This window comes from Zonotrichia leucophrys, chromosome 1, assembly GCF_028769735.1.
Source record: "Zonotrichia leucophrys gambelii isolate GWCS_2022_RI chromosome 1, RI_Zleu_2.0, whole genome shotgun sequence".
In the NCBI taxonomy this organism is placed as follows: domain Eukaryota; kingdom Metazoa; phylum Chordata; class Aves; order Passeriformes; family Passerellidae; genus Zonotrichia; species Zonotrichia leucophrys.
Genome location: NC_088169.1, coordinates 72,710,705 through 72,738,063, shown reverse-complemented (window position 1 = coordinate 72,738,063; position 27,359 = coordinate 72,710,705). Strand labels below are relative to the sequence as shown.

General features: G+C 41.7%; 2 protein-coding genes and 1 long non-coding RNA gene across 5 annotated transcripts in view; 2 read left to right on the top strand and 1 right to left on the bottom strand.

The window, feature by feature from the left end:
- Positions 1-8,320, top strand: part of IFT88 (intraflagellar transport 88) — a 43,020-nt gene extending 34,700 nt beyond the window's left edge. For 2 of the 3 annotated variants that reach the window (XM_064717656.1, XM_064717646.1), the window contains exons 25-26: positions 6,644-6,739; positions 7,412-8,320. In XM_064717656.1, the coding sequence (XP_064573726.1) occupies positions 6,644-6,739; positions 7,412-7,533 (218 nt within the window). In that variant the 3' untranslated portion in view covers positions 7,534-8,320. The remainder of the gene's footprint in view (positions 1-6,643; positions 6,740-7,411) is intronic. The other variant, XM_064717665.1, reaches the window with a different exon arrangement.
- Positions 8,321-15,299: 6,979 nt separating this feature from the next.
- On the top strand, positions 15,300-25,606 carry IL17D (interleukin 17D). The gene is made up of 3 exons (XM_064717626.1): positions 15,300-15,526; positions 15,623-15,933; positions 23,621-25,606. Exons 1-3 carry the CDS (start codon positions 15,512-15,514, stop codon positions 23,934-23,936), a joined length of 642 nt encoding a protein of 213 aa, XP_064573696.1. The 5' UTR covers positions 15,300-15,511; the 3' UTR covers positions 23,937-25,606.
- On the bottom strand, positions 19,021-22,048 carry LOC135450028 (uncharacterized). Its single transcript, XR_010440927.1, has 4 exons — positions 21,856-22,048; positions 21,637-21,726; positions 21,215-21,294; positions 19,021-21,135 (listed from the first exon to the last, which is right to left on the bottom strand). It is a non-coding gene; the product is annotated as an uncharacterized LOC135450028 (long non-coding RNA).
- Positions 25,607-27,359: the final 1,753 nt, after the last annotated feature.

Below are 27,359 nucleotides of genomic sequence, written 5' to 3'. Positions count from 1 at the left end.
TATCTATGGAAAGTTTTCTTCCTTTTTTAATTTTCTCTTTTTTTTTTTTTTTAATTTTAAAACCATAAGAAAGGGGATGAGAGGTTAAGAAGGATAAGTGTTGATCTAGAATTTGCCCTATCAGTAATTCTTAGATTGTTGAGTTTAAGATATTATGTCAAATATATGAAAGGGTTGAAAAAATCACAGTTTGGGAACAAGTCTGTGTCAGAGCATGTTTGAGAAGTCTTCAATATACAGATTCAGTGCCAGAGATCCAGCCTTTCTGGAAATGACTTGGCAAACAAGCAAAGGTACAAAGAAGGTCCTGTACTGAGCCTAGAGTTAACTTCCTGCTGGGATTCTTAATTAAAGTTGTGGTGAGCTGCACTACTTGTATGTATTTTTAGAATGAGTCAAAGGCACTGGGCACATTTTAACTGGTAATGTTGGCTCTAGGGAGCCTTATCAGTGAAGAACCTGCACACTCACAGCATCAGATGTTAAGGCCTGGGCTGGATTTTGTCCACATTGTACTGAGGGTGACTAATAGACACCTGAACACCCAAACATTTTATTTTGTCCAAAGCTTGGCTTTGTTCACCTGGGTTATGAGCTGTAATTTGCAGTTTTATAAATTTCTGTGCATGGCCTGTGTGAAGATACATATGAAATATAAACATGGGTTATTTTATTTCATAATATTAGTATGCTTTTGGTAAATTATTGACTTCAAAAGGAGAGGAAAAAAAATAAATGTATGCATTTTAAGGTTAGTCTTTTCCAGTGGTGTTGCCAAGACCAAAAGGGTTCATTTTCCTATACTGTATGAGGGATTTGCCATCATTACTAAACTCAGTGAAGCATGGAATCCTCCTTAGTTTAGTACTTACTAGCTAAATCAAAGTACTTACTAGCTAACTGAAGTCTTGTGAATTCCAAATATTTCAAGTATGATGCCTGGTTTTTTTTCTTTCCTCTTAGCAGCTCACTGTCCTCATACTTGTCAGCATTCCTATGAGATTTTTCCCCCCCAAGTATTTTGTCCCCATACAGTTATTTATATTAAGAGTATTAATAATTCAGGTTTCCTTGTTTTAGGAAATATGATCTAAAATTGCTTTTAAAGAGGAAGCTAAGAAGAAAGAGAACTAAGCCAGCAAGGTTTGTACTTCACAGGGCATACTTTACAGGCACAGTACTTTGCCAGTATAAATTAAAACAGAAAGGTGTGTGAGATGCACCACAGCACAATTTCAGCAATATAATTGGTGTGTGCATGAATGGTAGACAGAATGGAACAGCGAGATCAAGAAAACTGACATCTATATATCAATGTCAGTTAAAGTCTGCTTTTGTCCTGAGAGAGAGAGAGATAAGCATTAAATCTAAAATCCTTACCCAAAATTAAACACATTTGTCACTCACTATAAAAAAGGAAGTTTTCTTCTCCCCACAATTATCAGATTTATGGTTTTCAATCTTACTTGGGTCATGTTGGAAGCAAATGACATTGATACAGTTCTGTTAATCTTTTTGTTTTGTTTTGTTTTTTATTTTAAAAAGGAGAAAAAAAACCCCAAAACCACAATACCATGAAACCTTGAAGGAAGCTAACAGTAACATCTGAGTTTAGGCACTTCTCAAAGATTTTCTTTCCATTAATTTTTTTCTTGTTTTCATACCCACTTTTTTGTGTTTTGCAGATACATGATTGTAATATCCAGAACTTAGCAGTTGGTGCACTGTGGTTTTTACCAGCATAAGGAATTTTTCCTGACTGATAGCATAATGCCTTTATAAGTGTAGATAGTGCAAAGTATGACGTTAAGGAATCCATTCCCATGGCAGTGTTTACTTGGTGTCTGCATTTGCCCAGCTCACTGAATGGGCAGTTCTGTGCTGGGTGAGAGGAGCCATGCAGTCTCGGACAGCAGCCCACAGAAGCAGTGTTGAATTCAGAAGAGGAAAGGCTGAGTACTTTGCATTCTCCTTGTTACCTAGGCCTGTCAGGATGGATTTGGAAAATAAACCACATGGGAATAATTTAGGTGTCTTTTCCCTTTTTCATTTCACTGGTGACTGTGTCAGTTTGTCCATCCCCAAAGATTTCCCATATTCAAACATGCTTTACCATCCCAGAGGGATCTCCTTATATATTATGGAAGTGTGTTTTAGATGTTTGAGCTGTAGGCATCCCAGATAATCCTGACTGTGATAAAGATGAGATTTTCTTGTTTCTCTACAGCCAGGACATGGCAATCATTTATATTTGCTAGGCTTTGTGTGCCTGTTGATGCCTCACTAATTACAAGTCGTTTTGGGAGGGTTCCATTGGCTGTGTGTGAAGAACAGAAAAATAGAAAAAAGTTTTCTTAATTAATGGAGAAGGGAAAATCTGTTGAAATGAAGAGAACATCTTAGTCTGTTTTCTGCTCTGAACTCACCTAAGGAGTGAGCTGCACTGACCCACCACAAACAATTTTCATTCAACAGAATTTCAAATCAAAATGAACAGCAGCAAAGTTATAAATTGCATCTACTTCCCATGCTGTTTCACAGTTTTAATATATTATTCTGCCTTCTGCACTGAACTTACTCTTCTCTTTGGTCAAACCAATGCCAATTCTTCTCCAAAGATGGTGTCTTCATCCTAAATATGAAAGATACACCAAGCTGCACTTTAAACACATTCTGGAGTTATTGGAGAGTTAGCCCACTGCGCTATTTGCTTCATAAAGATTTTACAGAGGAGGTAGATTACCAAACAATCTTACCCTTTGATGTCTTTTCTTGATGAGTAAAATAGTACTAAAAGTTCTGATTTACGTCCTTTGTGGTACTGGAGGAATTTCCAATGCAATAGTGTCATCACTGTAATTGCAACTAGTTAGATTCCTCTAAAAAAATAAATACAAATACAATGGATTTTTTGGTTTGAAGTACACACAGGTATCGTGTGACACAGGAAGTACAGAAACATAAAAAGATGGAGAATCTTTTTTGCTAGGTATCACTACTTAAATTACAAAATAGGATTATTTTTGCAGTATGTTGCATTATTCATTGTTCTGCCATATAAAATTGGTCATTTTTTAAATTAGGTTTTATATTTTTATTCTTTTTAATTCCCATCCAAATTCTATGTGAAGGAATTAGTTCAAATCAGTTTTTGTAAAACATTGAACAACTCTGAATGAATGAAACAATTCTAATAGATTAATTTAAACATCCTAAATATAGTAATATGGCCATGACTTTTGAACAGATGAGAGGAAGGAATGCACTGTAAAAGATATCAGCATGCAGAGTGTATTATTTATGTCTTTGTATGCATAGTCCTCAGTTAAGGCTATTTAACAGAGACTGTGAGGGGAAGGTAATGTCAGCATGGTAATCCAAATCTCAAGTATTATGATTTTACAGAGTAAATATATTTATAAATCAGATTTTATATTGACCAGCTCTGCTTAATCGGTTCCTGTTGCTTTTTCAACTGAAATCTGGAGCTGTGTTCCTGTGGTCGCTTCATGGGTACGTGTCCACATTGTCACTCCAAAATGAGCACAGTGGGGATGGCCTCTGCATGAGCTACAGTAATAACTTACTTAGTAAAAGCCCAATAAGTTAATAAATAAGAACTGGGTATTAATTTCAGGTTTCCTTAGATACAGAGAGCGATTTAGTTCAACAGTGGTCCTCCATTATTCAAAAGCTACTTTGAATTAGGTGCTGGTGTTTGTACAGTTAATACAGTAATAGAAAATGAATTCGCAGTTTCAGAAATATCTGCCTGTAGTCCTCTGATTGTAGGTACAATCAGAGAGATGTTAACACTGAAAGCAGTGCTCTTAGTAGATAAAAACTACAAATAAAGCTTTTCATCCTCACTGATATCTTTGTTTTCTTCTGTGTATTACTTTAGTAAAAGTTAATTTCATTCCCATAATTCAAAATGTATATAAAATCTTTTTCCTAGATGGGGTGAGAGCAGCAGGGAATGATGAGTAGAAATTGTGAAACTTGCCTCCAAAAAGTATGTGTGTTTGTGAAAAAAATGCTTTAAAAACAACTCCTTTTCTGAAGTCTCCTTTACTGTAGGATACCAAAATCCTGAAGTCTATATTGCAAGCTTATATTCCTTAATATTGCCAAATTATGTGTGAATGTATGCTAAATAAAAAACATGTAGATGATTCTCCAAACAGAACTACAAAAAGTAATTTCAGGATGATATTTAGACTTCTGGCAGATCATGTTATATGGTCAACAGAATTTTTAATAGCTGCCATATTGGCAGCCAAATCCTGTATCCCATGGCAAGAGTGTCAAGAAAAGCTTACCCCAAATGGCTTAACAGCTGGGGCATTCCTTGTGAAAGCTGGAGCTGTGGGTTTGAACTCCCTCTGGTGAAAGCAAGCACTGAGCCAGACATCTCACCTGCTGAGCTGCTGTCTGACATCTCCCTGTAATGCCAATGGTGTCAAGCACCTCTTATTGCTTCTGGTTGCACTTTAAAATGAAAGGTGCTCCTCTTCCTCATCTTCAGGTATGCCCAGAGCATACTGCAGTCCACAGAGACTTGATGTGGTTTTGCATATTAGTCTAATCTAAACTAAATGTGAGGAACTAACCAGAAGGGTTGTTTCTCCTAACTCTTGCTGGATATAATGCTCATACAGAAAGAAGTAAGGTGAGCAGTGTTACTTTGCTGATCCACCTGAGAAAAGATTTTCACTACGTTACTTATAAATGTACCTAGTAAAACTTAAGGATCCTAGAACATCTAAAGAAGCCTCTGTTTTCAGCTGTGTTTTTTTAGGGCAGTAAGATGTGCAGGTAACTAGTGGGTATTCTGTTAATCCCACTCAGTTTGGTTTGTCTACCATCCTTTTCTTCCTTCTTTCACTTCGTATAAAGTCTTTCACCTTCCTCTGGTAGCATTGCTAACACCCATGTGTTCTCCTCCTTCACAGCTGAAAACATTTGTTATGCCATTTTCCTCCTCTTTTCTTTTCATTACATGCAGTTCTTCCTTTCTGGGACCAACCAATTAAACCTATGGAGTTTCTTCAACCAGCTCAGTCTTCCCCTGGTGTAGTCTGCTGTATTGTTCCTGTCTTTGCATCTCTTTACTGCTCCTTACAACTTTATTTATCGTGTTAAAAATTGTTTTCCATTATGCAAGACTGTGCCTATTTCTATCCTACTCTTTTTCTCATTGATTATTTGTATTTTCCTCAAAACATTTTTATCCACAGCATCTCTGAAGGCCAGCTCTCACCTCCTTGCTGCACAGGCCTGTCCAGAGCCCAGTCAAATCAAGGGGATGCCCTTTTGTAATTTCACGGCCCTTTAGTTGAGTTTCTCTCCAGGGAAACTCATTGTTTTCTCCCTGTTTCTTCAAATTCTTCAAATATTACTTCTTTTATGAAACCTGTCAGTGAGAATTGGTCCAAGGGAAGTGGATGTACATTAAGATATGTGTTCCTTGCTTTGAAATTTCAACTGCAATATGTGTCTTGTGAACTTATTAACTGTTTGACATAGCTGTATGTGTTAGATCTTTCTTGGAGCAGAGACGTCTTCCAGTTTAGGGTCGAGCAAACAGAAGTCTGTGGTAGTATTTATAGAAAGATAAATGTTTGTCATCTTTTTAGACCTTTGGGAGGGAGGTTTTTTTCCTTTTAATTATAACAATATCTATTAAAATAACATTTGTAGTAAATAAGACAATGGAAATATGTTGCCAGGTCCAGACTTTGTAATTAATATTTGTTGAATGAAACCCATTTTTCCTCCTTACGATGGAAGACTTTTAATACCCACGTTGTTTGGTGTTGTAAATGAACACGTCTCTATTTGGCTGCACATCCTGCCATGTAAATATACCAAGTCAAACTCAAAATGTTTTCTCCCAGGTGAAAAAATATTGCATAAAAATTTGTTGTAGCAGATGAGATTGAAAGCTTGCCATGAATGTGCAAAAGGGAATCAGAGGTGAAGAGAATATTTCAAGTGTCTGGAATACTGCTGTGGCAGGAGAATGTTAATCTGCTGTTGTTGGGGCAGGAGGCAGCCCTTGGAGCCGGCACATTCCTTGGGGCCCTGCTGCAGAGGGAGCTGCCAGCAGAGTTTACAGCGAGCTGCAGGGCCAGCCTGCTCTGTGCACATGGGCTGGGCTGCACATGGCAAATGTACTCTTCTCATTAAAAGCTAACTTAAGTGTTGCATTTAACCTTGACAGAACTGAGCAGGTGCATCACACTGATGTGTCAGTAAGCACACAAACATAGGAAATGTCCAGTGTACATTGTGACAGTGTTTATATATTTATCATGCTTATTTTAACTCCAAAACGTGCCTGTAATTTATAAGCAACTGAAATGTCAGCATTCGAAGCAGAAATATTTTAATGTGTTTACTCCAAAGTCATAAGGCTGTTTATATTTTTTAAAAAACGTTAACACATACGTGTGTGGACACAGTGTCCACTGTGTTTTAAACACCACTATTACAAATGAGTACTGTGTCTGCCATGAAAAGATGGTTTCATCCAAGTCCAGTTTGACAGATAGTGGTAGCTGAATTGGTGTTGTTCTTGTATCGTGGTTTCACAGAACATAACAGTATGTTGTCTTTTTTTTTTCTTTCTGTTCCCCAGATAGTGGTGGTACCAAAGGGGAAAGACTGAGTGCCAAACTGAAAGTTCTGCCTGGAACAAATGAACCCTATGAAGGCAGCAGCAGTAAAGAAATAGGCAAGTGGACATCTTATACCTTTTCTAATTTCATGGTCCTCAGGGAGAGGAGAAATAAGGAGAGAGGAAAAAATATAAGTTGTTGGAAGAGTATGTAAAATTAGATAATTGGGGAGACATTTTCCCATGAAAATGAGGCTTTTGCTTCATTGTTCAGAGCTCACTATAAAGTAATTGTAAATATTAAGAAATGTCGCCCTTGTTAATATTACTTTCAATATCTGTCTGCTGTGTCCTTTAAGTCAGTTCTTGTCATTCTGCAGTCATAGGTTCTTCAATAAGACTGGATTTTCAAAGGGGTTTAAAACCTCAAATTCATGTGGAATGTGGTACTTCCTAAAAAGCCATTCCTCAAACAAGTCATCAGTCTTGCTGTTCCTTGCACATTTCCAAAGTCTTTTTCTCACTGTAGTATAGTTAGAAAAATTTATTAGAAAAAACACCAAGAGGCTTCTATCAGTAGAGCCCTGGAACTTTGCTCTTGTTCCCTGCCTCAGTTCCTGAATGCAGTGTTTTGTTCTCCTTCAGCATTCACATGCTCATTCTGTCTGCATTTCAAAGACACAGATGTGTAGTGCTAAATCCTAATCTTGTATTTGATTTTGTATGTTTAAAACCAGCTAAGGCTAAAATAGTTTGTAACTGTTTCACATGTATTTATTTAAACCCTAGATGCCTCCTACGCAGATCCACTTGGCCCACAACCAGAAAGACCAAAAACAGCAGCAAGAAAAAGAACAGAGGAAGATGATTTTGCTGATGAAGAACTAGGAGAGGATCTGCTTCCAGAATAGCATATGGGCCACTCATCTTTTTTTTTTAATCCTTGTAAAAGTTTTAGCTGAAACACTTTTCATTCATAATGATTTTGTAGTGTATTTTTATAAACTATTCATTAAATACTTTGAACATGTGGTACCTTATGTAAAAAAACTTGGATTTGTAATTGCAGTGTCTTCTGTGATTGATTAAAAAAATAATGGTGAGGTTATTTTACTCATGCATAAGATCTACACAAGTACTCAAACACATTGCAAGCTGTATCAAATGTGTCAAGCTTTTCCTTTCAGAGATACATACAATGATAATATTAGAGAGAAGAGCCTCTAAAACTTCATCTTTCAATGCAGAATACCTCGAAGCAATGCCTGTAAGGTTGAAAATCCTGTATCTTTCATCCAAAGCCAGAATTTTTTAAGTCCTGTGAACTGACCTGAAAATGCTGGATATGACCTTGGTCTTCCTTAAGGTCCCTTAAGATTCAGTGAATCACTTTGCACTGATACCAAAGAAAGCATCTTAATTTTAGCCTACTCTTAGAGGAACTAGGACCATTTTTGCAGTCTCTCAGCAAAATGTCCTTATTTTTGTTGGGTTTTTTTGAGTGATCAGAGTTCTCAGGATTTCAGCCTAGTTTGTTCAGAATTGCTAATTAGACTGCAGCTTTTGAGTCTTATGAGTATGGGCAAAGTTAGTTACAGAAATCACCATTTTGCTTATGAACTGAACAAGTTGGATCCAAAGTTACTGAGACCTGTTAAATTCCTGTAGTAGGGATCACTTTGGGGAGATAAAAATATTAGTCAGGTGTTCATAATTTCCTAATAAATACTTGTAAAACTAGTCCACTGAGATGGCTTGTTTTTGGAACCCTGGCATGAGTTTAGTTTAATAGTTAGACTTTGGTCATTGCACTTTGAATTGCAAGAATTCAATCTTCTGAAATTTTCAGTGTTCCTTCTCAGTGTTGCTCAGTGCTGCTCAGACTGTTTGCCAGTGCCAGTGCAGAAGACTCTTTGTATCTTCATGACATGTTTTTTCAGGTTTTAGAAATGCTGCCTAGTTTGATAGGATGTCTGCAGTGGTCAGAAGTATCCTGTGGGGTGTATGAGCTGCTCTGTGTGTAGCATGCTTCCCATGGGACCGGAGCAGAGTTTCATCTGGGATTGCACCACTTCCACCTGATGGTACGAGCAGAGCTGTTCAGTGCTGTTTGTGGAACACCCCAAGGAGCTCACCAAAGAAGAAAGACAAGGTAAGCTCTGGGGCCTGATCCTTCTAAGGGGTGGAAAAGAGCATGAGAAGGAAGTGGATGGCAGCTGCCTTATTTCTGCAAGTCTCTCTTGCCTGTTCCTCAGTCCTGCTGTATCTACTGCTCTGGTTGTACAATGACAGATTCCTGGATGTCATGGTAGTTCTTTCTGTCAGGCTTAGTCTTGGAAGACACCAGGATGCAGTGTGCCATGCAGGAGGGAGTATTTTCAGCTCCAGAATGCAGTGGCATGAGATATCAGAGTTAATCACAGTAAGAGACAATAAATGGGACTCTGGCAGGGAGCGTAGACAAACCTGTGAAACAGTGCAGAAGAGAAGGCAGGAGAGATGCTGCCATGGTCTTCTAGCACAGAGACATTTGAGTGCACTGCAGTGGGTTGACCCTGGCTGGATGCCTGGCACCCACTGAAGCCTCTCACTCTCCTTTGCAGGTGAGCAGGGGAGAGAAAATACAGCAGAGGGTTCATGGGTTGAGATAAGGACCGAGAGAGATCACTCACCAAATACCATCACAGGCAAAATAGATTTAAATTAGAGATACTAATTGAATTTATTATTCAGAAATCAGAGCAGGATAATGAGTAGTAAAATAAACCTTCAAAACACCTTCCCCCCACCCCTCCCTTCTTCCCAGCTCTACTTCAGTGCCACACAGTGAGGCTCAGGGAGACAGGGAATGGGGGGTCATGATCTGTTCCGTGGCCTCTCCCATTGCTCAGGGAGAGGAGTTGTTCCCCTGCTGCTCCATGGGGTCTCTCCCATGGGAGACAGTTCTCCATGAACTTGTCCAATGTGAGTCCATCTCACAAGCAACAGTTCCCCTCAAACTGCTGCAGGGTGGGTCACTCTTCCCCAGGGTGCAGCCCATTCCAGGCCAGGCTGCTGCTCCAGCATGGGCTCCTCTCCCCAGGGGCCTCCCACGGGCCACAGCCTCCTCTCAGGCATCGCCTGCTCCAGCATGGGCTCCTCCAGGGGCTCCAGGCGGATCTCTGCATCCCTGGGGATCTCCATGGGCTGCAGGGGCAGCTGCCTCACCACACTCTGCACCAAGGGCTGCAGGGGAATCTCAGCTCAATGCCTGGAGCCCCTCCTGCCCCTCCTTCTGCCCTGACCTTGGTGTGTGCAGGGCTGCTGCTCTCACGTGTTCTCACCCTGCTCCTCTCACGTCTTCTCTGGCCACAATTACCTCTGTGCAGTAACTCTTTACAGAATTCTTCTTAAATATGTTATCTGAGAGGCATTACCACCATTTCTGATAGGTTCAGCCTTAATCAGCAGCACGTCCATTTTGGAGCCAGCTGCCATTGGCCCCACTGGACGTTGGGGAAACTTCTGGCAGCTTCTCACAAAAGCCACCCCTGTAGCCCCCTACTAGCAAAGTTTGGCCATGCAAACCCAATACAGCATCTAATAAAAAATTGCAATCACATAGGCATGTCCAAGATAAAGTGGCATGAAGTACCAATACCTTGGGATACAGTTCACAACTTAAGTCTGTAGAAACATTCCTGCCAATATCAGAGAGATTTTGATCATCAGCAGTTTCTTGATTCAGTTTGCCCAGATGCATAACTATACATTGGGTAAAATTCTGTGGATTACAAACAATTGCACTTTTGTTCCAGCCCTGCACAAACTCACAGGCAGTTTTGGAACATGTTGTTTCCTATGTACAGACTCTCGGGGACTTCTGGAACATGCTGTTTCCTATAGCATGAGGATCTGATTATATAATGCTTTGGGTTATGATGAATTTGCATGTTATTTTGCAAGCACAGTTGAGCTTGTTCTGAACTGACAGAAAGCCATGTGATCCAGCTCCAGCACTGGGATAGTGAGTCCTGCTGACAGTCAAAATGATGTAGCCCAGGTTCATCCACTTCAAAGCCGTGTTCACTGTGGCTGCATCTCCACTAGAGCATTGCCAGGGCAAGCCCAGAGCAGAGGATTGTGTGTGTACCCAGCTGCTCTGCAAGACCAGTAGCACAGCAGTGCACAGTAGCACAGTTTTGGACCATGACAATTTATCTCCCAGACAGTTGCCTTGCATGATCCAAAGGTAAGCCTGGGCCAGGAGCCATTCTTTGGAAGCAGCTTCAGTGCATCATCCTTCTTCTTTTGTGTAAGATGTTCTGTATGAGGGAACACAAGACTCAAAGACCGGACTGAAGGCCAAAGGGTGATCCCTGATGGAGATGAATACAACTGGGATCTGTTGAGAAGGAAGCTGCGTGCACATCTCCAAAGTGCTGGGTCAGCATGTTGGAATGCCTCAGGCTGTCCCACAGGTGAGCACACCTGATTCAGGTAGCTCAGCTCTCCAAGGAAATGTGGAGTGCTCTTTTCAAATAACTACCTGGGTTATATGGGATTATGTGCTGTGTTGATGTGATGTCCCTGGCTGGCACGTAGCTTGGATGCAGTGAGTCGCTACCACATAGGATGCCCTTGATCCTGAGATAGGTCTTAGAAACCACAGGAGTTGAAACCTGAATGAGCTAAATAGTTCTATTTTCATCCATGAAATTCAAGCAGAAACTTTTCTTCAGCCTTGGTTGCACAAAACAGACCACATCTCCAGAAGCCACACACTGTAGGGACGTGCTTCCAGCAGCATTTAAACCCCATTTTGTGTTCATCATTGTGGAATTAGTAGATTAATCATTTAAGATTCCTGGTATTATATTAATTTATTAGTTTACGTTAGAAGAACAGCAACATTAAACCTAGGAAAATGCTGAGCCCCTTGAGAAACTGACTCATGAGGTGTTTTAGCTTCTGTTGTCATGAAAAGATCTATTATACAATATTAAACAATCCTCAGTTGACCTCTTAGACTTGAAGTCTTCCTCAGGGTAGGAACTTTACATACCAAGTTACCTTTCTCTTTACATGTATGAAAAACATCTCTTTGTGCAGTAGCCAAATAGAAATGGCTATTTTAGTACTATTTTATTTATTTCTGAACAAGCCTAGCTCTACAGCATCAAAATATTCTTAATCACATATTTCATGTTTTTCTCTGAACATCCTTTGTCAGATTACATGACTTATTACTTCTAAACCAAAGCTATTCCAGAGTAAAATAGGAATTGAAATTTGTAAAAAGGTACAGTTCATAGAATCATAGAATGGCTTGGGTTGGAAGAGACCTTAAAGATCAAACAGTTCCAGCTTCCCTGCTGTGGGCAGGGACACCTTCCACTAGACCAGGTTGCTTCAAGCCCCATCCAGCCTGAGCTTGGACACTTCCAGGGATAGGGCATCCAAAATTGCCAATAAATAGTTTTATGATAAAATTTTATGATAAAGGGCAGTTTCTCTTGGTCCCTTTGCAAGAGCAGTATGAGATTGTAAGAACTTAATCTAATTTGCTAAGTTTTGATTATTCTTGATGTCAAGGACATGGATGATCAACTTTATGGTAAAAAGGCTATTTTTAGCCTGTTTGCTCCTCAGTTTCCCCCCTTGGCAAAATGAAATCTTTGGAAGATTCTGCACATCTCAAGAATTCACTTTTGCAAAGTTAAATTGCCTAACAACTGTAAAATGTGCTGAGATGCTGCTGCAGAAGATGCCATGCCAAGGACACTGCAAAGTGGTATTACAACTGTGAGGAAGATGAATGGGACCAGAAGAGTTTGGGTGACAGGTTATCTGCAAACAGAATGTGAGACAGAAGGACATCTTCAGGGAGTAATTAAATTCTCTCTCTGGAAATTTTTATCTGCTGGGGATGTCAGCTGAATGCTTGTTCCATCCAACAACTTGAGTTGTTCAACTTGAAGGTCTGTATGATGATTTTTAAAACCTTTTTCACATCATTATTTCAGATAGAGATAGGATCTCATTAATGCTGTAGCAGGATGGGAATGAGCAGTTGGAATATGCCAGTGTAGGGCAATTCTGCCATTTTTGTGGCAAGCATAATACTGTGGTGTTGTTGATAATGTTTGCCACAATAATGTGATTTATTTATGTGAGAACCCCTGTGAAACTGGCTGTTGTGTGCCAGAGCAGCCATGGAAGACAACAACCCCAGCCACAAAATGTCCTGACAACACTGCTCCTTGGGGATTAATGTGTCTGGGGAGAGCTACATTCTTACATTTACTGTCAGGTTTTCACCATCATTCCAATGGTTCTGAAACAATTTTCCAAATTATCATAATGGTCTGGTGATAACACATTAGAAAAGGATTTTTTTCTCCTGCTATGACACGTTTTTCTCCAGCTGTTGGTAACAATGTAAGGTTGAAGACAAACCTGGTGTGTCCTTCATTAAACATGTTTCAGCGTTTAACATGGCATGAAATGCTCTCTGGTGGAATCAGGTGCAGAAAATGTTTCTTCTTATTTATATGAACACACTAAAAATGTCTGTCTTATTCTTGCTGAGCTTAGTTTTCTTTGGAACATCCTCACTTTCTCATAGCAGGAATTTGTGGAACTGAACTTATTATCTGACACTGATCACTGTGGTGATAAACTCATGAGAGAGGTAGATACCAGTCCCAAATATAAATATTGAATGACAATATCCAGAAAAAACATTTAGAATATTATGTAAAAGTGAAAGACATAGTTTTGAATCCATTGATTGAAATAACCTGTATTATATCAAATTCGGGATGGATTTCATATTACTAAATATTTTTTTTAATATTTCATTTGTATAGATATTTTAATTCCCCCTCAAATTATAAGAAAATTGTAAATTAATACCAATGGCAAAGATACTGGTTAGTAATTTCTTAAAGTCGTGGAAGAACCTAAGTTGCCAAAGTGTATCAGGGAATATTTTATGACTGAAATGTCTCTAGGGTAGACCATGCTACAAGAACTGGCATAGCACTCTGAGTTCCTCTGTAATGGAATATCATTTACTGACATTCTGTGGTTCTTATTATTTGAATCAATGTGATTTTTCAAAAGACAATACAATGCAACTATCATACAGAATTAGGATATTGCCTAGATAAGACACATAGCCTTAAATTCAATGGCAATTAAATGCCTGTGCCGTTGCTTTGTTTTCATCTGCTGGGATTTTTTGAGGTAGGTCTCTCCCAGAAATGTTGATGCATATAAAGGAAGTAAATAAAACCCACATTTTGCAAAGCCAAGTGTGACATCCTCATGCCACTCAGAAATCTGAAATTTCTGAAGATGCTGATTGATCTCAGGAAGAGTAATATAAAAAGACCTATGATGATAAATATTTGCCATGTTGCCACACACACCACTCAAAGGTGGTGAAGTAAAAAAAGGCCAGGTGCATGGTCAGGGGTTAGACTGGACTGGGATAAATGGACACACACCTTGTCCCAGTCTTTCACCTGAGGATATGACTGCAAAGGAGAGTTTGGAATTCAGTTTAAAACTGTCCTTCCTCAGAGCTGAAAGAGCTGAAATCTGATTCAAATCCCACACTGTTAAAGGTCAAGATTCTGCTAATAAGTGATACTGACCTGTGATGCATATGGCACCAAAATCACTAAAAATCATAGTTAGATTTAACTGTACGACTTTTCAGAAACCACAAAATCACAAAATGTAATGAAGTCACTTCATTACATTTATGAATGCCAGACCATTCTGTTTCAAATCCAGCCTGTTTGGTGAAGTTGATGTCTTGTATTTTTGTGGTACCAAGTTGGGGTTTCTCAGTCTTTGTATGATTTATGATCCCACTTTCCCTTATTACTAACCAGTATTTTTGTAACTATCCTTATCCTAATGCCTCAATAGATGTGCTGGGCTTAATCAGAGGACATGAAATATTTGATTCAAGTGATGAATTCTGTTTCTGAAAGTCTGTTTTTAATGCACACCATTTCAGTGGACCACATCTTTTATGAACCAGAATACTATTTATATCCTTATTTTTGCGTGTTGTGGGACCCACAGAGACCATGATTATATTGCAACATGTGTTTTTAAAAGTACAGAATATGTGGAGAGGCCATTGGAGGTGAGACTCACCTCAACCTCCTTTAGGCGGGTACGATGCAAATTTCTCTTCATCTGAAGGGGCTTCTCTTGCAGCCAGCAGTTCCCCTGCCCCAGGCCGCCTCGGCAGGAGGAACGGCAGGATCAGCCCCAGCCTTCATGCTGGACATCAACACGTCTGTGCCTCCTGGAGAAACGCCACAGCTGGGATGGAGAAAGGTGCCGAAGGCGCTACCTGGAATCGGGCACGTCAGAAATCCCATACACTACGAGGGACAGTGCCAACTGCCCTAAAGTGCCTGGGAGAGTCCGGGCTAGAGCAGTCCCTTCCCCGGCTGCAAATCCCCGCATTTTTACACATCAACCTTGACACTTTGGCTCCGACAGGGCCAAATCCCCCTGGCTCTGCCTCAGTCTCGAGCCCTGACCCAGAGAGTGCCACAGGCACTGGGGACGTCGCGGCTCCTGCGATGGGAGGGAGAGCGGGGCTCCCGACGGCAGCACGGATCCGTCCGTGCCCGCCCGTGTCCGCGGGGCGTCCCCGGGGCCGCGCTGGGATGCGAGACCGGCCCGCGCCCGGGGCCGAGGGCTCGCCGCCGCCGTGAGCGCCGCGGAACATGTTCCTGGCAGGCGAGGCCAGGGGAGATGCAGTGAGGCGCGGGGCACTTTTCCAACAGCTCCTCCGCCGGGAGAGCCAGTGGCACGGCGCGGCGCCGCAGCCCGCCGCTCTCCCCGGCTCCCTGGAGGAGAGGCAGCCCGGGCGCCATGCAGCGAGGCAGGGTAAGGGGCTGCGGGCCGGGGGCTGCGGACGGTGGCGGGCGGGCGGGCGCGGTGTCCCCGCTGTCCCCATCCCCGCTGACGGCGGCGTCCTTGCAGGTGCGGGCGGCGCCGGCGGCGCTGCTGGCGCTGCTCTGCACGGCGCTGCTCCCGCTCCGCCCGGAGGCCGCCAGGGCGCCCAAGCAGCGGCCGGCGAGGACGCGGAGCTGCGGCGAGCGGCCGGAGGAGCTGCTGGAGCAGCTGTACGGGCGGCTGGCGGCGGGCATGCTCAGCGCCTTCCACCACACCCTGCAGCCCGAGCCGCCCGGCCGCCAGCACAACGCCAGCTGCCCCGCCGGGGCACGGCCGCCCGCCGACAAGAGGGTCCGGCTCCCCGTGAACCTGCGCAGCGCATCGCCCTGGGCATACAGGTGACTCCGGGCGCCGGGGGAAGGGAGGTGCGGCCGCCTCGGGGGCCCGGGGACTGGAGGGAGCCGGGGCGGGGTCCCCGTGCGGGACCGGGAGCGCAGGGCTCCGCTGGCTTTGCCGGGGCGGCTCGGGAGGAGAAGGGCGGCCGCGGCACCGGGCAGCCGCCGGGAAAGGCGCTAAAACACACGTCTAAGTAGGCGATAGAAGGTGATTATGTAAAAACAGCTTGTGTGAGGGCACAAGCTATGTCTAATGGGCAAAAAGAGAAATGAATGAGGTGGAGCAAGCCGTGAGATGGAGATCACACCCACATCCACACCCACCCGGGAGCACTGACCACCCTCAAAAGGTCACTTGGGCAAATTGTCACATGTGACAATCAATCAGTGGACCCTCAGCAAAGGACCACCACCACCAAAGAAACACCTCTTGACTATGCAGCAACCACAGAGGGGCTCAAATGCTTTCCCAAAAATGTGACTCCAGACACTGCTGTTTCTAAAATACTTCAGGATACAGTCTGTGTTCCGGTTACACACCAACAGAGCCATATCCTCACCTACCAAACAGTCCCAAGGGCTCCATGTCCCCTTTGCCGTAGGACCATAGGCAAGGTTTGAGTACAGCAGTGTTCTACACCTGTGTTTTCAGCCTGTGCTTTGCAAACCTGCTTCCTCTGAGGTGGAAACAGGGACTGGCAGACTATTTTTAGGGGGCATAAAAACAACTAAGTAAAGTTAACTTGTTGTGAGGCTGGTTAACACACAAAACAAGGGCCTGCACTTCTATTGGAAGCTCTGGAAAAACTTGGAAACCACTGATCTAGTACACTAAACCCAGTGTGTAATCACATTCTCAGAAGACTATGAAGTCTTCTGGTGGTTTGAATAAGACTGAGTTCTGTTTACAGCTTTCTGTAAAGGACTGCAGACAACAGGAAGCTAAAACGTGCAAACTTAAAAAGGAATTGACTTTCTTGCTACTTTTTATACATTATCCCTGGTATACACTGTGATGCCATTCCTGTGTATCCAGCAAACAGTTATCTCCTTGTTGGGCTCTCCAATAAATATTTATTTTATGGCATGGGTTTTGCTCGCTTTTAGTGTAAGAAGTAATCCTACTGAGAGAAAGATGGCTTATTTGCTCAGTAAGCCTTTCATAAGCAAAGTATTTTTAGCAATACATTTTCTCTAAGAAAACTGAGGATTTTTAAGCTACGTAAGAGTGCACAAAGTGAGCAAAACACCTACCGTTGGGCTCAGGTATTTTTTACAGTGGTTTTGCAAAATACTAGTGCTATCAGAAAATTCTTCCTCTGGTTTGAAAACAGTGCCTTTGTCCTTATGTCTCATTGGGCAGGTATTTATTTTCAGTTGGAGCTCTGTATAGGCTTACTTTTTAACAGAGAAGCAGCTGCTTTTTGGGGCTTGGCTTACAAAAGTAAATCCACTGTACTTTTCATCCAAGTGTTTTCAGACAGACCACTAACAATTCACATACAAGTAACTTGATGACATCTCCAAGCTAGGAATTTTCAAAGATAGCGGGGAAGAAGTATTACACCATTAAAAGCAAAATCTAAAATCCTATTCAGAGGGAAAAATGTTTCTCTAGGGTAAAGAAGCTGAGCACTCTGTCTAGTTAACAGATCTCATTTACAGCTTTATTTTTGTGACTGCATTTTTACTGTATCATTGGCATGCAATGAGACAGCAACAGATACCTCAGGATGTGTAATTAAAGTGTAAAATATAAGACTGCTAAAGTGCATTAGCTACTACCACCTGCTATCTCATGGATTTTGAAGATAGATATGAATATTTGTTTTGTTCTGTGGTCTTCAGCTGGATACCCTGTAAGCTCCTTAATCCTATTAGAGTTACTCCATATATTTGAGAGGGACACACAGCTCTCCATTAAAGACTGCAAGTAATGTCCCATTTGGCTTTGTCAATGGTCAACCAATTTCATTCATACAATCCCATCAATTTCTTCTCCATGGCTGAAGTGTTAATCTGAAGAGCTGCACACAGCTCTCTTCCTTACAGCACTTTCTCGACAAGCTTACTTGCATTTAATGCTTTTCCCTCATAAATTGCTCCCCTTCGCAGATTCATTGCTGTCTCCTGAACTGCCTTCTGAATCACCAAAGTTGTTCTAGTGGTGAATGCTCATAAATAAATCCACTGTAGGCAGACCCCTCTTGTATGCCCTGATAGGAAACTGCTCAAAGGCTGAATTTGACTACTTGAAATTTGCATCAAGGTGCCTGTCCCATTCCACTGTCTCACACACATCCTGCTCTTTTCTGCACCTAAAGACTTACAGTACAGTTCATTCCTGCTCTGTGCATAAAGGCTCTTTTTTCTTTTTGACATGCATTTTAATGCCTGAGATACCCCATGCTGTTTCTCTGTCTTCACTGGCGTTGCAGCATTTCCCATTGTTACCATCTGCAGATTTCATTAACATACTGTTTATACTGCCTATTCCAGGTCATTAATAATAAAGATATTAAGTCTGGCTCTACTTACCTTCCCCTGAATATCTCCCCAGGCACCTGCTCCCAGCTGTTTAACGCTGCTGCTTGTAATTCTTCTGTTTACATGACTGTTCAGTCCAAGTCAACTGGAATTTTTTCATATCAGCATTTATGAGAAAGAATCAAATATATTACTTAGAGAACTGTGTATAATGTTGACTCTACTGCATCATCTGTATCCCAAGCCTGTCATTCTGTTTTAAGTGTGGAAGAATTAGGTTCGACTGGGTCAAAGCTCAGATAATCCTTGTGTGGCTTCTTTGCTTATCTTTGTTCTGTGCTTACTGTTTATTTTCCATTACTTGGTCTTTTAATTTGGTTACACAAAAATCAAGACTTACATCATTTTTGGCTTGCTGCAAACCAGAGATGCAGGAGTTGTACATGGATTGCACCTCAGATCCATCTAGTCCCTGACCCTGATGCTAGCAGGGTATACCAGCAGGTAGTTTTTAAGGCAAAAGGTATGGAGAAAATACTTGTTCATGTGTCTGATACTGAAATTCCATCCTGGTGGCCACAGGAGATCAGTATATAACTCAGGGCACAGAGTTGAATCACGTGAATCACTCTTTGCTCTGCAGAGTTATAAAGAGACAGCAGAGTTCCCTGAAGTCAGTTGAGCACGCTGGATTTGCTCAGCAGTTCAGGAAGCTGGGCTACAAATTACCCAGCTTTTTTAAAAAACAGAGCTACAGCAGGAGTTCTGCCCTGAAATCATCCTTCCATGAAATCATCTAGCTGACTGTGTGCAAGCTTGTGACATCTATCCAGGGGTTGCTTGTCCATTTAGCAGTATTACATGGACAGTCAATGAAATCCAGGGAGCCTGCTTGTACAAGGAGGTCCTGGCATCGGCCACCTGGCTACTGCTGTGGGTCAGAGCTGCTTGACAACAATTAATGGAATGGGTGGGCCTGCAGACCCTGCTGACAGCACAGGATGCTGCCCTTGTTAACATTTACAGAAGCCACAATCATGGTGAATCATTAGTAGGGCAAGCACAGCTCCACAGATGCACAGAAAAGTTGCTCATGGACAAGAGCCATTATAAAAAGGATTAATTTTAAATGTCTGCCTAAACTTTTGTGGGGGTCTGATCATAAAGCTCAGAGCAAACCTTGAAAAATCTGATCCTGCTGAAGTCAGCAGCACTTTTACAGGTAGTGCTAATTTGTGATTCCATTCATGGTGCTGCAGAGCACAGATGATATTCATTAACCAGCTGTATATATAAGCTCTATTTTTATTTTCTGATGTCTTGAGGCTACAATAACAATCATAACTAATTTGCAAACACACTTCTACGTGAGTTTAGCAAACTTTCTTTATGTGTATTCAAGAAGTCATCCATGTTTCTGAATTTCCAAATTCTGTGGCTTTTGTTTCTGCCTTTGGGGCCTAATCCTGCATCTACTAATGGTTAATTTACAAAGATTTAACTTTTATTGCCAGTGTTGCTCTGATGATGTTAGCCAAGTTAGCCTGTCCCTCTCCAAAACATTACCCAGCTTGTTTTTTTCTATTTTGCAAAAATCAGTTTCAGTTTATAAGCATCCTTGGTTTAGTACTCATTTACATAAATTCTTAATACAAGTAATACAGGCAAGTCATTTTTCACTGGTAAAAGCCAAGCTTGTCTGCAGTGTGTTTGAACAAAGTCATACAGGAGGGCTTCCCTTCAAATAATACTCCAGTCATTTTCTAGAAGCTTACCCGAGGCATTTTCCAGGATTTAACATTACCATATGGCACGGTGTGCCTGTCCCAAAGATGCAGCCAAAGGAAAGAATACAAGGGGATGCAGAGCTGCCATTCTTTTTGAGTTGAGCACATTTGTACAACTCTTCAGAAAATCAGTTAGCATTGGGCTATTTCTACAGTAGTAATACCTATGTTGCTGCCTGTATATAAAATAAAGCATTACATGAACAAAAGAACACCTGCTATAGGGAAATAAATGTCTTGGCAAGGGGGGAAAAAGCTGTTAGTTCTTAATCCTCTAAGTATTTCAGAGTGTGAAGGAAGGGGATGATGATCTGCTTATTAGACTTTTGATAACATCCAGCTGTTAGCCCAGTGCTAGCAGTGATTTTCTGAAGAGTCAGCTCCTTGCCCCAGCACAGCATCTGACCCTGTGGAATCAGAAGCTTGGAAATTACGAAGTGACAATATTATTAAAAATATTACATATAAAAGTAGCAGTACAGGAGAAGGTAGATTAAGTCTCTGAAAGAGTTTTACTTCTGACAGCAAGTTTTCTCTTGAGTTTCCAGGCTTAGTACATAAATGGCAGGAAGTTTGTTTTTCACTGGGAGCTCTCAAAGCGCTCGTAGGGTCAGAAGGAAAAGCAGCCGAGTCACACTTCATTAGCAGCTCCAGCTCAGCACAAACCTGCTGCTTGTTCCAGCAGATGGAACAGAGCAGCCCGGCACAGCTCCCTGCTCCTGTCACTTGGGAACAGCAGTGCTGGCGGGGCAGACTCAGCCTTCAGTGGTGACCTGAGTTCACAGGACACAGGCAATCCTCATCAAAGGGTCTGGGCTGGCTTTGCAGCAGTGCCACAGCAAGTGACACAAGGCTGCAGGGGACTCTTCAGTACCAGGGGAAAGCTGCACTTCTCTGGTTCCCCACCACTCTTCCCAGCTCCATCCATCTCCTGGGTGTAAAGAAAGACATAGCAGGAACTTGGAGCATGCAGTTTTACCTGGTTAATTAATCCAATAGAAAATATTTACCCTCTTCCAGGAGATTTTAAAACATGACTTGAGGAGGTTGGTGTTTCTTAGTGGCTCCGACCCAAGCAGGTCTGGGTTGCCTAGAAAGACACAAATGAGGTTTTATTTATATGGCTTTTCTGATTAAGTTTGAGCTGAAGATGCAGAACCTTGTATAGGGCTCCAAATTTTAGTGACATTTGAGTTCAGGTATTAATTTCAGGAGACATTACTTACAGGCTTCAGCCTTGAAGTTCTGGTCTGGATGCAAAACCACATCTATATTTTGAATTCATCATTAAGTTTGGATTCTCTCTGATTTGTTCCAGTCCTCACATGAGGTATTAACATTGAACTTAGTAATATAAGAGATTTTTTCCCTTGGAAAGTAGAAAACCATGCCACAACCACACCATCTTTCAAAAAACCCACCCCATTAATACCTGACTTTTTCCACGTGGAAGTCTGGAGGAGAAAGGTGGTTGCAGACTGTGATTCCAGTGACAGTGTTCTCCTGCTATCAGTGAAACCTCCTGTGTTTGCATGCAGAAACATGTTCATGCTTTCCAGAAACATCATAAACCATGGGCTAGAGATAACACAGTAAATACCAATAACTTGACACATGGTGTGTTTAACAATCCACCACTGAAATTACTCACACTTGAGTTTGAAATGGGAATGTATCACAGTAGAAAGGCCTGTGTTCTTCTTTCTTCCCTTCTGCTGGCTACCAGACGTTTTATTTCACACTGGTGTGAGATCCTGTAACATGAAGGTATTTCCTGGGGAAAGTGAGTATAAATGGGACAGAGAAGCACTGCAAAAAATATCTGCAACATCACAGGTGTCTGGCTATTAGGGAACTGGTCAGATTTTTTGGTGAGGAAAACAAATTCTTTAAATTTTATTTATATATAATAATTTAAAAATGTCTTTTTTCCTTGACAATAGGATAGTCAAGTTTGTGTCTGGCAAAAGCTGTGATTCCAGATTTCCTTTAACAGATAAACTGGCAATACTCCTGAAACGGGCAGCTCCCTTCTGTCCCTGCCTAAGCTGCCTGTTCACCCTGGCTTGTTGATGCAGAGTTCTGTGTATATGTGTGGCAAGACAGCTGACAGACCAAACCCCAGCTTCTGATGGAGTTACTCCTCAGCGGAATGAGTTCCTTGATCAATCCTGTGACCAGAAAAACACCAGTGTCAACCCAGGGGTGGGTGTGAGAGGGAGAGCCAGGCTGCCTGTTCTCACAAGGACAGATTTTGTTGACTAGCAATGACTGCAGTCACAGCCTGAGGCAGACCTAGGGTTCTGCCTCTTCCAAACCTGAAACCTCTTCTCATCTCAGAGACAGCCTGAAGAGATAAAAAGTGAACACTTTGATACCTGAGGAAGTGCTGCCAACCCTGGGAAACACAATTTAGAAATTGCTTTAAAACTATTAAGATTTAAGATCACTTTAAAATCTATTAAGAGATACCACCTGGAGGACTCCTTCTCTGGACTCATTCTAACAGGTCCACGTCCTTCTTGTGTGTCATCCCAGAGCTGGCCATGAAAACACTCCAAGGGATGGAGAACCTCTCCTATAAAGACAGGCTGAGACTTCAGTATCTAAAAGAGCCCTACAAGAGAGCTGGAGAAGGACTCTTCACAAGGACATGGAGTGATAGCACAAGGAATAATGGCGTTAAATTGGAAGACAGCTGGTTTAGATCAGATACTGGGAAGAATTAAGAAGTGAGGGTAGTGAGACACTGCCCAGAGAAGCTGTGGATGCCTCATCCCAGGAAGCTGCAGTTTATCTCAGTGTGGGCATGAAAATGTTGCTCTTCTGTGGGTAGAGGAAGATACAGTAGGCATGAACTAGAAAAGCAATACAGAGTTCTGCTTTCAAAGGGAATGCACATTTATGACCCCAAATATACTAGGGAGAAAAATCTATTGCAGAAATAATAGTACAATTAAATTCTATTTCAATTACTAAATTTTCAAACATCATGTCATGGCTTTAACAATAATAACGTTAACGACGATTTGCACCAGTTTTTGAAGAACTCAAGGCAGATAAAAAGTTTAGAAATGCCCAAGTGTCCTTTTTAATGCTCTGTTTACCTATTTGGTCCAAACTGCAAAACTCATTCTGATTAAACTCTTGAATCTTACAATTCAGACAGTTAGGCACTCCATGTGCACTGTAGGACCTAATCAGTTCTGTAACCTGTTCATGATTTTTTTCTTTACACCTTACACACAAGAAGCTAGACAGCAACAGCTACGGCTGTTTTTCCTGGCGAAGACAAAAACCCCATGATATAATCATTATAATGCTATAATAATTATAATAATATGTAAGATTATATAATTCCAGATGAATATATACGTTGTAGAGGTACTAATGAACCTTTATCTACTTCCCCCTAGGATCTCCTATGATCCCACGAGATACCCCAAGTACATTCCCGAAGCCTACTGCCTGTGCAAAGGCTGCCTGATGGGGCTCTTTGGCGAGGAGAGCCTGCAGTTCCGCAGCACGCCGGTGTTCATGCCCACCGTCATCCTGCGCCGCACGCCCGCCTGCGCCGGCGGCCGCTACGTCTACACCGAGGATTACATCACCATCCCCGTGGGCTGCACCTGCGTCCCCGAGCAGGAAAAGGAGGCAGAGAGCCTCAATTCCAGCATCGATAAGCAAGAAGTGAAGTTGCTGGTGGGCCAGAACAAGCCCTCATCGGAATGAAGAATGGATTAAAAGTCATGTTTCAGTACTGGCCTCACATCATCACCTCACCACCTCAGGAAACTGCACCGCAGCAGCAAACACACTCACTCACCCTCCTTTTCTGCTTAGTTATTTCAGACATAAGATGGAAAGTCCAGTCACTCAGATCATTAGAGATGGCAATTAATTCTATTTCTTTAGCTCATGTAAACTTGTTTAGTTCATTATTGCAAACTCCAAAGTAGCTTTTTTTTTTCCCTTAGAGAAGAACAGAATTTTGTCTTTGCTTATTCACAGCAAATGTTAGAAGATGATGTAACTGTAAGACATGGTGGCTATTACTATAGCAGGCTACTGGTTGTAGATATTTTTGAGGAATCCATTATATTCTTTTAAGTACACTTGTATAAAAATCACACAGCTACTCTACATGTGACAAATCAGCAGTTAAAAGGATCATTTCTCCAGCTGGGAGAGCCTCCCTTTATACTGCATAAGCTCTATGCTTTGCCTCTGAGCTGTTACCTCTTTGGCTAATTTATACACTACAGCAAGGAAACCTTTGCTGAGTTGGAGTCATTCATGAAGCAATATTCTATGTGCTTGCTATTTTTAAACTTGCCAAATTGCTAAGGGTTCAAAGGTGTTGAGAAAAAACATGCTAGAATACTGTAAAAATGCAGCAGACTTTCTTTATGTGAACTATGTCTAATTACAAAGAAAATATCAATTAGGAAAAACACAGTTTGTGTCCCAAGAATTATGTATTCGACTTCGTCCATCACTGACTGCTTAACTTCCTTGTGATAAAACTGTGTTCCATGCAGCTGAAAGGCCCAAACCTTTCTCATTTTAGGAGAGGAGATTCCCGATTAAAAAGTAAGTACCAAGGATCAGCTTTACCTCAGGTGTGCTGCAGGTGAGTAAGCAGGCTAGGTCTTAACTTCCAGATCCTACAAGAGGTCATCGAGTTGAGTCCCAGCCAATCCAAAGCTGTTAAATCCAACTGATTTTTACAATTACTGTTACTCATTTCTCCTTATGCTCCATGTAACAGATGATCACCACCTGCAAAAGCTGACCAGGCAGCCTTCCATCTGTGCAGCCTACTGCTGATGGAACTTGGTGGCAGGCTCTCACCAGAAACCCTGCGTACACAAAAACTTGCATTTCCAGAACAAGAGACTGAAGTTGACTCAGCCTAATGAATGAGAATCAGGAATGACCAGGCATGCCTCGCACAAATGTAATTCCTCAGAGGGCCACACTCACCAAAACAGATAAACCTCTGAATGCACAGCAGAGAATCTCTTTTACAGATGAAGGATCATGACTGCAATATCTTTACAGAATGAACATCATATGCAGCAATGTGTCTGCTACATCATGAATCTTGAAATTTGCCTTAATTCACAGCAGAAAAAGCCCCTACATTACATAAACACACTCTTCTTTGGAGTGTTGTTGGATGAAGAATGGAAAGACTATGAGCTAATCACAATTAACAATTAACAAGTTGAAGACAGAATGAAAGTCATAGGACAACTCCATCATTATTGATTGTGCTCTCTCTGACTCAGTCTAGAGATATAACAATATTTTTATAGCGCAATCTGTGAAACCTCTTACAAAGCCTAAAATAACTTTAAGAACTCCAGAAACAAATAAAGATTCCCATCACAATGCCAGATTGAAGGTTGTAGCTGTGTTTTTTGTGCAGATGCTTTTCCTCAATTTTCCTCGTCTTTAGATCTGTGTTTCCTCCAATTGTGATGCTTCTATCTCAAGGGGATTGTCAAAGGGATTCTGAGTTCAGAGATGCTCATAAAATGTTTATACTACTCAGAGAACAGCTAATTGCCTGGCTGCTGCCAGCAATTTTAGGCAGTTACCTTTTCCCCAGAGAATGAAAATACTTGCAGCAGTTACAACCTCTTTTCCTTCCTTCTAATGTGGAGGAACTTCTCACCCTCTGAGCAGAGGGAAGTGGTAATCAGAGGGGCTCAAAAGGGAGGCTGACCCACAAAACTGTAGAAACACTACTCTAGGTGATGTCTCAGTAGCCTGATCCCTTCCAGCTTCACCATTAGATTGTGAGGTTTTCTCCATATGTACACTTGAGGCAGCGTGAAGTTGAACCTTCAGACTCCACAGCATAGAAAGCAAAGTCTTCACCCTAAGAGGCAATAAAATGACCCCAAACAACAGCAAAATGTCCAACCATGCAGCACTTAACATTTAGTAGATATCCAGAGGGGCTACCAGCTAAGTCTGGCCAAACACTGCCCTCCAGCAGAACTCATTGTCTGCACTTTTGTTATACAAAATTGTCTGCAACAAATTAGTTATTAGAGAACATGGATATCTATTTGCATTATGTGGAGAAAAAAAAAATCTCCTTTTTTTATTGCAACTCTCTTGTCCTCCAGACATAAATTGTGGAGTCATTTTGAGGTTTTCAAGTAACTAGAGCATGTTCGGGGAATTCCTGAGAGGTGTAAGCTAAAATCAGGTAAATGGAACATAATCAGTTTCTCCACTCCAGAAAAGTAGATGCTTTAGCTTATAGAGAGCTTCAGAAAGTGGATGATTGAAGGTACTTGAGAACTGCAAAACCTCCACGGATCAATAGAGGGCTTGGGTTGGTGACCTCCTTCTCATCACACTGCAGCAAGAGCAGCAAGCTTCCATGGTTCAGGCATCTACGCTATTCTGTTCAGAAGCACATTTTCCCTTCTTAATCCTCCTTTTCTTCTGTGACAGACTTTTTAGCTGAGCCAATTTGCTTCCCGATTCAGCTTTCCAGTTAGGTGTTTCTTAAAAAGCTGTTTATGTTTCAGCAAGAGCAACTGTTTGATATTTTGTTAGTGAGCAACTGTTTGTTAATACTTAACATCAAGAGCTATTAGCTACACAAACACTTGCTGGCCTTCAAAATACCCTTCCACATATCCTTTCTCTCCACATTACTCATGTGGGAAAGGTTGAGTGTTAAATGTAGTTTGCATTTGTTTGGAATTGGTTTTTTTTAACAAGGTCATCACATCATGGATTTATATCAGTTTCATTTCAAATGTGGTGTGACATTTTCCAGCTTCCAGCCCTCTGGTACAGCTGCCACAGCCTTGCCTTTAATTTGCACGGGGGAGGGAGTGTTCATTGGAGTTGCTTCAAGGCTTCACAAACTGTTGACAGAAGGAAGACATGAAATGCCTCACTGAACCAACTCCAGGCCCAATAAATGCAAACAATTCAAAGCTAGAACTATCTGGCAGCTGCAGCTGATTTGAGAAATTTTTTTGTTGTGCCAGGAAAATCTTTTCCTTCAACAAGGTTGTCCCTGGAATACATTAGGAGCCACAAAACACAGAACAATATCCTTGGTAATGAGATTATTTTCTTGTCTGTAGTATTGCTTAAGGTAGTTTGGAAAATTCCTAT

What these genes read in the sequence shown, in the direction of transcription:
- IL17D (XM_064717626.1), top strand. An exon ending in GCATCGCCCTGGGCATACAG is followed by an intron (nt 15,934 to 23,620) that starts GTGACTCCGGGC and finishes ACTTCCCCCTAG; the next exon opens with GATCTCCTATGATCCCACGA.